At 47.7% G+C, this 12668-nt stretch overlaps 2 protein-coding genes across 3 annotated transcripts in view; one reads left to right on the top strand and one right to left on the bottom strand.

Moving 5' to 3' along the window:
* The window catches only part of LOC111161595 (gametogenetin), a 3314-nt gene extending 2820 nt beyond the window's left edge, over positions 1 to 494 (top strand). Inside the window, exon 3 of the mRNA XM_022525350.1 lies at positions 357 to 494. Within this exon, the coding sequence (XP_022381058.1) occupies positions 357 to 474 (118 nt within the window). The 3' untranslated portion in view covers positions 475 to 494. The remainder of the gene's footprint in view (positions 1 to 356) is intronic.
* Positions 495 to 1066: 572 nt separating this feature from the next.
* Positions 1067 to 8189, bottom strand: LOC111161550 (proteasome 26S subunit, non-ATPase 8). 2 transcript variants are annotated; one of them, XM_022525285.1, is made up of 7 exons: positions 7816 to 8189; positions 6705 to 6777; positions 6484 to 6586; positions 5141 to 5306; positions 4047 to 4147; positions 2348 to 2459; positions 1067 to 1620 (listed from the first exon to the last, which is right to left on the bottom strand). In XM_022525285.1, exons 1-7 carry the CDS (start codon positions 8176 to 8178, stop codon positions 1483 to 1485), a joined length of 1056 nt encoding a protein of 351 aa, XP_022380993.1. In that variant the 5' UTR covers positions 8179 to 8189; the 3' UTR covers positions 1067 to 1482. The 2 variants fall into 2 exon arrangements, with proteins under 2 accessions (XP_022380993.1, XP_022380994.1); XM_022525286.1 differs by having other exon boundaries at positions 7909 to 8189.
* Between the last annotated feature and the right edge of the window lie 4479 nt (positions 8190 to 12668).

The raw sequence follows: 12668 nt of genomic DNA, 5'->3' as shown, positions 1-12668 counted from the left end.
ACACACACACACACACACACACACACACACACACACACACACACACACAGAATCTCAGAATCTGGTCACCAGGGTTCATCTGACCTTGGCTCCCAAAGATCCTGAATCACCAAGAGACCCTCTGCTCTGGACCCCTTGAGGGTTCAGTAGGGATGGGCCAGGTGGGGGGGAGGGGAGTATAGACACAGACAATATCACCAATCCTTAGCCCCCTTTCCTAAATTTAAGTGGATACAACCCTGCCCTAGACTGCCTTTGTGATACATGGCCCCTCATACAGATGGGGCAAGTGAAACCTAGGAGGGGCAAGGGCTCCACCACATGGCCAGGCCCTGCTGATTCTACCCTCCCCCTAGGCTGAGCACGCCCACCAACCACCTGAGCGAGCCACCCTGGGTTGCCACCATCAAGCTGGCTGGCTCCCTGGTGGCCGGGCTGGAGCACTACGACTTGCAGGCCACCCATTCCAACTGAGTGCAGTCTGCTCAGTGCCCTCTGCTTCCCTGTCCTTGACAATAAAATAACCATCCAGATGTCTAGCTACCTGTCAGTCACTTCCTCAGGGTTGAAGGGATGGGGTGGGCTAGGGCAGAGGCCGCCACGAAAGCACGTCTTAGAAACAGTTAAGGAGACTGGACCCTGACAGCAGTCACGGAGGTCCAGGCATGTGGCACCTGGACTGATGGGCCCGGCAGGTTAGACAGTCTCGTTACCCTTAATACCATCAGCCCCATTTCTGAGCCAACCTGAGGCCAAGCTGAGATGTTCGGCACAAATCCCCTTGGAAAGCAGGGGTGATCACTCCCTTATACAGGTGTGGAAACAGACTCTAGAAGACTTTGTTTGAAAGTCCCACAAATGGCTCAGCCAGATTTGGAAGCTGCCTTAAACACCTTCTCGAAAATGTCATGGCAGGAAACACAGGCTGGGGGCAGTACCGGGGGTCCTAAGTTACAGTACCGGCTCAGGAAGGCTGGGAACCAGGGCAGGCTTGCCAGCACCCACACCTATCGTTCCACAGAGGTCTCAAACTGGTAGCCCACAGACGGGTTCCATTTCACATGTCATTGAACAAACTGGTTTAATTGCAAACGTTTTTAAAACTGTGATGCATCACCCCCTTCGCTGAAAAACTCGTGCCTTGGCCTGGCAGTCCCGTGGGTCCACAGCCGGCTGCAACAATCCCTCTACCTGGACCCTGGGCTCTCCTGCCACCGGGGCCCCGTCACAGCTGCCATCGGAGAGCTTCAGCAACGGCCGCCAGGCAGAGGCTGACCCAACAGAGGGTTATCTCCACCCCAGAGGGCCCCCAAACTTCTAAGTTCTTCCAAGATAAGGAACTTGTCTCCCCACCATTCCACCCGGGGAGACAAGGGCCTACAAGAGAGAAGGTCAATCCACCTTTATTGGAGGAAGTCCTGCCCTGCCACTGCTTTAAATGCCGCAGGCCCGGCCTCGCCCCGGCGCCGGGGTTGGGGGTGCTCAGACGATCATCTCCAGCTGGCGGGCATACTCGATGACCTGTTTGGCCAGTTCCGTGGAGGGGATGGTGGTATCTTCTGGCTTCTGCTGCTGGCTGGCAAAGCTGTAGTAGTTGTTGAGGCCCAGAACCCACCCTCGCTGCAGGAAGGGAAGGGTGACAGATGGGTGGGGTGATCACACAAGCTCCCTCCCCACCCCACAGAGCCAGCACTTGCCCACCTGGGCCCTGGCTCACGTTCCTTGCCAACCCTACTCTACCCACACAACTCTAGACAAGTGACTTCACCTTTCTGTGCCTCAGCTGCTCCACGTTTGAAGCAAGGACTCTAATCACACAGCTCCCTGGGTCTGCTATGAGGATTCCGTGAACCAATTCTCTAAGCGCCGAGAAGCGTTTGGCCCAAAGTAAATGATCACTAAGTATCAGCTGTCACCACAGCTGAAGTTCAGTTTCACTTCTTCTAGTCTGGTCTTGACCCTCCTCAGTTACCCTCCACCCCCTGCCCTAGCACCTCCAAGGGCACTACTGCTGCATAAACACCCCAGGCCAAATGAGGCAAGGTTTTGCAGAGAAAAGCTGCATCCTCTAAGGAATTCTGTTAAGGACAACAGCTCAACAGGCCCTGGGCATCAGCGTCCACTCCACCTCCTGCCAGGTGCTATGCTAAGCTCAACCCACATGTTAAATTCCAGCCCCCATTCTATGGATCAGGAAACCGAAGCTCAGAGAAGTTCAGCAACCTGCCTGAGGTCACACAGCTGGATTTAAACATGTGCAGTCTTGCTCCAGAGTCCCTCCAGGCCCCCCAACCCTACTGTGAGTGCACCCCTGGCCCCACGCCTCCCTGCCCTGTGCCCCAGGCACCTTCTTGGCGTAGTCTGTCATCTTTTTGGGTGTGTTGAAGAAGAGGATCCGGGTGGCCTCAGTGAAAAGGATCTTCTCATAGGCCTTCTCAATGCACCCAGCAATCTCGTCCCTGAGGAAAGACAAGGTTCTCATTACTGAACACAGACAACTCTCCAGGGCTTGTCCTCCCAGGGCTGACACATGTGAGCTCTGAACTTGCAGTTCAGCACTGACGGCTGAAACATGCTTCCTGCCCTGTTTCATCCAGGCTTGGAAAGGGGCAGGAGCGTGACCAGAGGTGCAAAGCCAGGGCCACAGCAGGGTCCAGATCTCTGAGACTACTGGGCTCGAACTCTGAATCCCACTCCCAGTCCTTAGGACTTCAGGCTGTCTGAAACCCGGGCCGGGACTCACGTGAGGGGATCTCTTCACTGCATCACCCCCCATATACCCGAGGGTGCTTGCTGTACCCCATTTCTAGATCTAATCCTGAGAGGGTTCCTTGCCACCCCTGTTCAGAAGCATAAGATCAACACTGAAGTAGAGAAACAGCAAAGATCAAGTCACTGAAAACAAAGGCGTGAGCTCTGGGGACAAGTTAGTGACATGGAGGGTGCATCCCTTTCTGATGTATTTTATCTCTTAGACCAAGCGGCAGGTATGCAGACACTCCCTGCATACCACTCCTTGTTCATTTTGGAGAACCAAATTTTTTTTTTTTAAGATTTTATTTATTTATTTGACAGAAAAAGAGAGATCACAAGTAGGCAGTCAGAGAAAGAGAGGGGGAAGCAGACTCCCTGCTGAGCAGAGAGCCCGATGCAGGGTTCAATCCCAGGACCTGAGATCACGACCTGAACTGAAGGCAGAGGCTTAACCCACTGAGCCACCTAGGCGCTCCTTGGAGAACCAAGTATTTATTTGAAAATAAACTTGGGGCGCCTGGGTGGCTCAGTCATTAAGTGTCTGCCTTTGGCTCAGGTCATGATCCCAGAATCCTCAGATCAAGCCCCACATCAGGCTCCCTGCTTGGTGAGAAGCCTGCTTCTCCCTCTTCTAATCCCGCTGCTTGTGTTCCCTCTCTTGCTGTGTCTCTGTCAAACAAATAAAATATTTAAAAAAAAATAAAAAATAAAAATAACCTAAACTCATAAGCTAGCCCTCCTCACTCCCACCACATCTCTGGGCTTGGTTCTGCCATCCAAGAAATGGAAACCCATCTCAGTCTGGCACTTTGCACCCATGAACCCGCTCTGCCACCACCTGGACCCTTTTATTCCTCAAGGGATGTGTCAGTGTCACGCCCGCCTGCCCATGTCACGTCACTTGTGCACAGAGCAACCCCTGAGCGGGACTTAATGGCCCCATTCTAAGGAAGAAGAAACTGAGGGTTCCACAGTTTAAGAGACCTGAGGTGAGGTCCCATGCCTCATGGACTGGAGCACTTCTAAGACAGGCAGCTTGGGTGTTGCCTGCTGAGTGCTGTCTGGGTGCCAAGCCCAAGCCTGGATCATATGGGCACACAGATAAACAGCCCCCAGTGGGATGAGGGCTGCTTTCCACAATCTCATGACAAGTTCCAGTTCACAGAGAAGGAGAAGTGATGTGCCCAACCTCTCCAGACTACAAGTGGCCAGAATGGGCTTCAACTCAGGGCTGTCTGACTCCAGAGTCCAAACTCTCTGAACTCTACAGGACCCTGCCCCACCCCACACACCTGATAGTGTCAAGCAGGATGTCAATGAAGAAGGTATAGCTCTCAGCAGGGATGTTGCCTTTGGCCAGGAACACCTTGTTATAGCTGCCCTCCATCAGGTACTACAGAGGCCAGGGGTGGAGAGGAAAAGAGGATAAGGAAGAGGTAGCATAGGGGCCTGCCAGCTGAGGCCTCACCACATTCCCAGTGCCTCCATAATCCCCTCTGCTAGAACACCCTTAGAGTACAGCCATGATTCCCCATGCAGACTGAGCACCTCCTCTTCCAGGAAGCACTCCCTGGTTTGTGTGTACACACACACACAAACACGCATGCACATTCTTTCTCCAAACTGCCCTGTGCTGATAGCTAATGCTCTTACCTATTCTCCACAGGAGAGAGAGCCGGACCCACCGCAGAGCTCATCCCTCCAGTCCTTTGCCTGCATTGTGCAGCCAGCCATAACTGCTCGCTCCCATCTTCTCACCACAGCAAACTCCTTCCATGAGACCTCAGCTCTAGGAACTACCTCCTAAACTAGGTACTAGAGCTCTTCCCTGACTATGCTCACCTTGTCCTAGAAATACTTTACTCTTGGCTTACTCTCAGCCACACCAGGCATGTTTCTGCCTCAGCACCTTAGGCTGCTCCCTCTACTCGGTTCACTTCCCCTCAGATGTCCACGTGGCTGGGTTCATGGCCCCTTTCAAATCTTTCTCAAATCTCACCTTTTCAGAAGGTCTTCCCTGACCACACTACAAAAAAACTCACCCCTGCCCCAACTCTCCACCCTCCTTACTTTGTTCTTCTCCATAGCACTTAACATCTGACAGAACACATAGATTACTTAATCTTTTTGTTTACTGTCTGCTTCCTCATCTGAATGTCATGCCCACCAGATCCCGGATTTTAATGTTTTATTTGTAGAACAGTCTGAAAACCAATCAGTGTCATGGCACGTGGCTGGGGCTCAACAGCTGTTGAAAAAATGAGCAAATGAGTCCCCAAGTTGAAGACAGGTGACCCCAGCTCACTCCTCCAGGAAATCTTCCCTAATGTTTGCACCTGCACCACCCCCTCCAGATCCTCCCTCCACGCCCATTCCCCAGCCTCACCTGCTCGAGGGACACAGGATGCTTGATGTATACATTGGTCTGGATGTCCTTGGCAGGCAGCCGCTCCAACTCTGTGTGGAATTCAGCCACCCGGTTCTGGGACAGCAGGAAGAGGAGATTGAGGCCCAAGAGCTGATGCATATAGGCTGACTCGGGGAGCTGCTCCCTGTGGACCACGATGGGAGAACCAACGTAAGGAGGGCTTAAGTACCTATAAGCCCCCGACTCCAGCCTCCAGAGACCCTGATGGACCCGTGGTGTCTCCTTGCAGAAGTATGGGGTCTTGAGTTTTCAAATGAAACTGAAGTCCAGAGAGGCATGAAGAAGTCACAAGTCATATGGGCCCAAGAAACTGACCTCACTTCAGTAAAGTGACTCAGACTCAGTTTCCCCAACTATAAAAAGAGAATTACCGCAGCAGCCAACTCTTAAAAGGTAGGTCAAGTGAATTAGGGTTAAGTGAATCAAATGACTTAAACCAGGTACAGTGATCGGAACAGTACTTGACTCAAATATTGTGCGTTAGCTGTGATTATGATATTAGGAGTTATCAACCTCACTTTAAGGGGGAAACTGAGGTATGAGGAGGTGAAGTCATTTGCCCAAGACCACATAATCAGGAAGCGGCAAAATCAGTTTCAAACTCAGGTTTGTCTGACTTCTGATGTCAAATTCTTAATTATTAATCCACTCAAGCACCATTGAGTTAAAAAACATCATGTTTTATATTCAACACATATTCAGTGAATCCCTGCTCTGGGCCCAGCCTCGTGCTAGGCAGTACTGGAATGCAGTAGTGACTAAGACCCCTCTGACTTTAGGAGTTCAGTGGGGGAGACCGGCTGAGGTAGGGGAGGCAGAGTCAGAGGGATCATGGCTCAGACAGTACTGGAGGCTGCAGGAAAGTTTGGTCTGGAGCCTGAGAGCTATGGAGAGCCATGACAGGTTCCAATCAGGGTATCAATATTGGTCAAATTTTAGCATCGCAAAGATTCTACTGGCTGTCATGGGGGAAGAATCGAAGGGGGCAAAGCTGGAGCCAGGGCAGGTGAAAGGCAGCTACAGTGCAGAGTAGAAATGTAGTGTAGGAACGTGGAGAGGGGAAGAGACTGGAGGCCAACAGAGACCGGATGGTACAATCTCAGGATAAGGACCTGCAGGAAACTCAAACTCCTGACCCTGTATGCTCTAGGGACAGAGTTAGGCAAACAGGGAGTTTCCAGTTGAAGGAAGATGACCTGAGTCGCTGGAGAACCAGTGATTTAAAAACAAAATAAAGAAAAACAAAAAACTACCATATAACCCCCTGCCCCCACCCAATCAGGGGCAGGACCCATCCTCACTTGTAATCGAAGTAGTAGCATTTGAGCTGGGCCATGTAACGCTCGAAGGAGGGGATGTCCTTGCGCAGGATGCTCCACTGGGCCCCAATCTCCAGAATGTCACCTGTGGGTGACAGGGCAGGTTCTCAAGAGGTGCCTGAGTCCCTCTCCTGACTACCACTCCTGCCGTTCCTCCCATCACCCCTAGCCCATCACCCCCCACCAGCCCCAATAACACTCACGGGCCAGAATAAGCTGCTGTTTGGTCAGTTTGGTCCCTGTAGTTGGCAAGAAGTTGAGCTCCAGCAGAACCAGCTGACAAGGACAGCAGAGAAGGAAGGAAAGAAAGAAGTTGGGACCTCAAGTACAGGTTTACTTACTTTTGCAAAGCCTCAGTCTGCCCACCTAGGAAACAGAACTAATCATCATCCCTGACTCAAAGCTGTTGTGAGTTTTAAAGGAGTCAGTCCTCAGAAAGCACTCAGAACAGGCCTGGGCACACTGAGTGCCCATTTAGGATGACCTCAGGTTACAATTATAAATAGACCCACTGGGAAAATAGGAAACACCCTCCATCCCTGACTCAATGGAATCAAGGGGGTGAGAGGACGCTAGCACCTTCAGTTTTTGGCAGACTTTTTCCACAATTTATTGGGCTGGGCCCAGCTACACCTCCCATTACCCCCATATCTACATCCAGGAGGAAAGGGAGGTAACATCCCCCCATCACCCAGCCCATATATCATTTAACAGACACGCCCCATTCAGAGACTCAGTTCAGCCCACCATACTTGTACTCCTTCCCAAACAACGTTCGGTCTGAAGCACCCTGAACACCATTCTGGTCCTCTCCTATAACAATATTTTTTCTAGATTCAGTCCTATCCTCAAAACTCCGCTGTCCACCCTCTCCCACACCCCGCCATGCGTCCTTAAGCCCCAGATACTCTCAGACCCTGACCTGGTCTGGTCTAACCACGCAACCTTTCATCTCAGCCTCCTTTCATCACCCTGTCCCGTCCTCATTCCCCACTTGCTCTCGTCAAGAACCCACCATCAGAAAAACTCCAATACGCCCATCCTGCCACTCCAGCCAGCTAGGCCTCCAAACACCAAAACTTTAACCCCCCACTTAGTTATGCCTGAACATTTTCATCACTGGCTCCCCCCACGCCCCGCCACTGTGGAGCCGTCTCTGATCCGTTCCAAACCTCTTCTTCATCTCTGTAAGTCCGCACTTTGGCAGTTCCGAATCCTTCACCTTACTGGATCCCCCAACACGCCCTGGTTTCGCCCGCGGCCGGGAACTCAGCTACGTCTAGACCCCTCAGAGAGGCCCCCGCCAAACCCTACCTTGAGACGGCCCAGCTCTTCACCGCACTTGCTAAGATTGGGGCTTTTACGGTTCCACTCGCCCTTAAGTTGCTCGTACATGCCGGCCGCGACCTGAAGGACTGCACCCGAGGCCGCCGCAGAGCCCGAGCTCGAGGCGCCCGGCACCCCGTTCACCGCCGTGGCCGCCATCTTCCGTGATGCGGCAAACCTCCGGCCCGATTTACGGCAGCGTCGCCTACAGACGCTCGCCCGGCGGAAGTGGGGCCGGGAGGTGGAGCCCAGCATGGGGGGCGGGGCTACCGCTGCCTTCCTCCGCCCGCCGCGGTTCGTATTCAGTCGCTCTCGGGGAGGTGCCCTTGGAGTCCGGCCCTTAATGAACATGTCAGTCAGTGCTCCGCCTCTGCCGTCATTCAAGATGGTGACCGGAAGTCCTCTCCTGCCATAACTGAAAATGGCAGCAGTCGTAACGCCTCGCCGCCTCCCGTAACCAATATGGCTGCCATGGCTTCAGTTTAGGCGTTCGCGACGCTACGTTTCTGTCTTCGAGAGCCCACCTTCTCAGAAGCTTCTTTAAGCCAAGAGGGGGCGGTAGTGGAGCTGTGTCATTATTTCCATTTTATAAACAGGCTTTGAAAGGCTCGGTGACTTTCCCAGAGACTAACCGTCGAGATTTGAACCGAGGTCTCCGTGGAGTCTCTCAGTGCATCCTTCTACATTTTCTACAAGCTTACAAAAATAGGCACAAACTGTACAAAAATCATCCAGTATTATGCCTTAAATACCACATATACGCGGAGGATTCCCATTTTTTTATCCCTACTCCCGTTTCCTCTGCATATATCACACCCACCTATTCAACATGTCCCCTTTTCTCAAACCCAACTCTCTGTCTTCTCCTTTAGAATGTCAGCTCCACAAAAGCAGGGATATCTACCGGTTTTCTTTATTTCTGTATTCTCAGCATGTGGTACACAGTCAATGAATATTTGTTGAATGAGTGAATGAATGGGTATGTAAAATTGCCTGTCTTTCAAAACTTTTTTTTAGCGGTGCCTGGGTGTCTCAGTGGGTTAAAGCCTCTGCCTTCAGCTGAGGTCATGATCTCGGGGTCCTGGGATCGAGCCCCGCGTCGGGCTCTCTGCTGAGCAGGGAGTCTGCTTCTCCCTCTCTCTCTAGCTGCTTCTCTGCCTACTTGTGATCTCTGTCTAAAAAATAAATAAAATCCTTTTTTAAAAAACACTTTAAAAAAAAACACTTTTTAAAAAGTTTTTATTTCAATTCCAGTTAGCTGTGTTATTTTTAAGAGTTTTTAAATAAAAACTGAGTCGTGCTACACATATTTTCTAAAAAAGCAACGTGCTTCTTTTTCCTGCCAGTCTGATAAGGGACAACCATTAGTTTTTAGTGGTTTTCGTTTGCATTAGCATATTAATGAAGTTGAGCATCCTTTGTGTTTATTGAATATTTGGATTTCCTCTTTGAAATTTTCTGTGTGGTCATTGCATTTTCTTATACTTTTTTTTTAAAGATTTTATTTATTTATTTATTTGAGATAGAGTAAGAAAGACAGCAAGAGAGAGCACAAGCAGGGGGGAGGGGCAAAGGGAGAGGGAGAACCAGACTCCCCGCTGAGCAAGAAGCCCCACATGGGCTCTATCTACCTGAGCCTAAATTTGACTGAGCCACCCAGGTGCCCCTCTAGCTATTAGTCTTTATCATACAATTTACAAACATTTTCTCCCCTTCTATGGGTTGTTTTTTCACTCTCTTGATGGAGTCCTTTGATTCACAAAAGTTTTTTAGTTTTGATGAGGTTTAATTTGTCTATTTTTTCTTTTGTTGCATGGACTATTAGTATCATACTTAGGAAATCATTGCCAAATCAAAGGTCAAGATTTTCACCTGTTTTATAGTTTTAGATCTTTTTTTTTAAGATTTTATTTATTTATTTGACAGGCAGAGATCACAAGTAGGCAGAGAGGCAGGCAGAGAGAGAGAGAGAAGAGGAAGCAGGCTCCCCACTGAGCAGAGAGCCCAATGCGGGGCTCCATCCCAGGACCCTGAGATCATGACCTGAGCCGAAGGCAGAGGCTTTAACCCACTGAGCCACCCAGCTGCCCCAGTTTTAGATCTTAAATTTAAGAAGCTGATCCATTTTAAGTTAATTTTTGTGTATGGTATAAAGGTTCAAATTTATTCTTGTGCATGTGGATATCTAGTTTTCCCAGTATCATTTGGTGAAAGGAATGTCCTTTCTCCATTGGGTGGTTTCAGCATCCTGGTCAAAAATCAATTGACTGTATACGTAAAGGCTTATTTTCTGAACTCTCTATTCTATTGGTTATGTCTATATGTCTCTCTTTATATCAGTATCACACTGTTTTAATTACTGTAGCTTTGCAGCTTCGAAATTAGGAAGTATAAGTCCTCCAACTTTGTTCTATTTCAAGACTGTTTGGGCTATTTTAAAATTCCATATCAGTTTCAGGATGGGTTTCTCTATGATTGCAAAATTGCCACTGGGATTATGAGATTGTTTTGAATCTGTGTATCACTTTTGGTCTTGTTATGAGCTGAAATCCCCTAAAAATGTAAATATTGAAGCCATAACCTCCCAATACCTCAGAGTGTGACTGTATTTGGATATAGGGACTTTAAAGAGGTGCTGAAGTTAAAGTGAGGCCCATTAGGGTGGACCATAATCCAGTTTGACAAGAATCTTTATACAAAGAGGAAATTTGGGGGTGCCTGGGTGGCTCAGTCACTTAAGCATCTGACTTTGGCTCAAGTCATGATCTCAGGGTGCTAGGATCAAGCCCCATGTGGGGCTCCCTGATCAGCGGGGAGTCTGCTTCTCCCTCTTCCTCTGCCTCCTACCCCTGCTCATACTCTCTCACTCTCTCTCACTGGTAAATAAATTAAAAATCTTAAAAAAAAAAAAAAAGAAGAAGAAGAAGAGGAGGAGGAGGAAATTTGGACACACAGAGAGACATCAGGGATGTGACCACACACAGGAAAGACTATGTGAGAATACAGCAAAAAAGCAGTCATCGGCAAGCCAAAGAGACAGGCCTCAGAAACCAAACCTCCTGACAATTTGATATTGAACTTTTAGACACTAGAACTGTGGGAAAACAAATCTCTTTTATTTAAGTTACCCAGTCTGTGGTATTTTGTTATGGCACCCCTAGCGAATGAATACAGGTAGTACTATCTTTTTAACAATACTAAGTTTTCCAGTTCATGAACATGGGATGTCTTTCCATTTGCTTACATGTTCTTTAATTTCTTTCAGCAATGTTTTGGAGTTTTCAGTATACAAGTCTTTCACCTCTTTGTGCAAATGTATCCTTTTTTTAAGATTTTAAGTAATCTCTACACAGCCAACATGGGGCTCAAATCCACAAGCCTGAGATCAAGAGTTGCATGCTCTATGGACTGAGCCAGCCAAGCACCCCTATAAAACTTATTCATATTTTATTCTTTTTGATGTTGTGAATAGAATTGGGTTTTTTAAACTTTCCTTTTCAGAATAAATGAAACAAGATGGGATTGGGAGGGAGACAAACCATAAAAGACTCTTAATCTCACAAAACAAACAGGGTTGTGGGGGTTGGGTAGGGAGAGGGTGGTGGGGTTATGGACATTGGGGAGGGTATGTGCTATGGTGAGTGCTGGGAAGTATGTAAACCTGGCGATTCACAGACCTGTACCCCTGGGGCTAATAATACATTATATGTATATAAAAAAATAAAAAATTTAAAAAATTTCCTTTTCAAATTATTCATTGATAGTGTATAGAAATACAATTGGTTTTTGTGTGTTGATTTTGCAAGTTTGCTGAATTCACTTATGTGCTCTGTGTGTATTCTACATAAAATTTCCTGTCATCTACAGAGATAACTTCAGTTCTTCCTTTCTATTTTGGGTGACCTTATTTTCTTTTTCTTTATTAACTTCTCTGGCTAGAACTTCCAATAGTATGTTAAGTAGAAATGAGTGTCCATGATCATTCCTGATCTTAGGGGACGGCATTCAGTCTTTCACTACTGTGTATGATGTTAGCTTTGGGATTTGTATATATTTCCCTTATTTAACCCTATTTAACTCTAGTTTGTTGAGTATTTTTATTATGAAAGAGTGTTGAGTTTTGTCAAATGTTTTTTTTTTCCCTCCATCAGTTGAGATGATCATGGTTGTATTTCCTTTATTTTATTAATGCGATGTATTACACTGGTTGACTTTTGTATGTTAAGTCCTTGTGTTCCAGGGATAGATCCCAATTGGTCTCAGGGTATAATCCTTAGAATACAGTGCTGAACTCAGTTTGGAAATGTTTTGTTGAGGAGTCTTGCATTTATACTCATGACGAATATTGGCCTTTAGTTTTCTCATCTTGTAAAAACTACTGAAACTGACTCAAGAATAAATAGAAAATCTGAGAATGTCTAGAATAGGCAAGGAAATTGAATCTGTAATTTTTTAAAAAGATTTTTTTAGTATTTTTTTTAGAAATTTTTCATTTCAGCTAGGTTATTCCATTTGTTGATATGCAGTTGTTCATAACATGCTCTTCTAATCATTTTTATTTCCATAAAGAAGAGATAGATCATTTTTTAAATTCAATCTGCCAATCTCTGCCTTTTAATAAGCAATATTTTTAATTTTATTAAGACATGTTTTATGGGGCTCCTGGGTGGCTCAGTGGGTTAAAGCCTCTGCCTTCGGCTCGGGTCATGATCTCAGGGTCCTGGGATCGAACCCCGCATCAAGCTCTCTGCTCAGCGGGGAGCCTGCTTCCCCCTCTCTCTCTGCCTGCCTGCCTGTTTGTGATCTCTCTGTGTCAAATAAATAAAATCTTTAAAAGAAAA

Source organism: Enhydra lutris, unplaced genomic scaffold (assembly GCF_002288905.1).
Source record: "Enhydra lutris kenyoni isolate GAN:26980312 unplaced genomic scaffold, ASM228890v2 scaffoldscaffold85, whole genome shotgun sequence".
Classification (NCBI taxonomy): Eukaryota; Metazoa; Chordata; class Mammalia; order Carnivora; family Mustelidae; genus Enhydra; species Enhydra lutris.
The sequence above is the reverse complement of the archived record's forward strand: the minus strand, read 5'-3'. Positions and strand labels throughout refer to the sequence as shown.

Bases quoted from the DNA above. Each gene is read 5' to 3' on its own strand.
- LOC111161550 (XM_022525285.1), bottom strand. From the start codon at position 8,178: ATGTTCATTAAGGGCCGGACTCCAAGGGCACCTCCCCGAGAGCGACTG. The intron at 6,778-7,815 runs GTAGGGTTTGGC...TGTCCTTGTCAG, and splicing joins AAGAGCTGGGCCGTCTCAAG to CTGGTTCTGCTGGAGCTCAA. The intron at 4,148-5,140 runs GTGAGGCTGGGG...TGGCCTCTGTAG, and splicing joins ATCCTGTGTCCCTCGAGCAG to TACCTGATGGAGGGCAGCTA.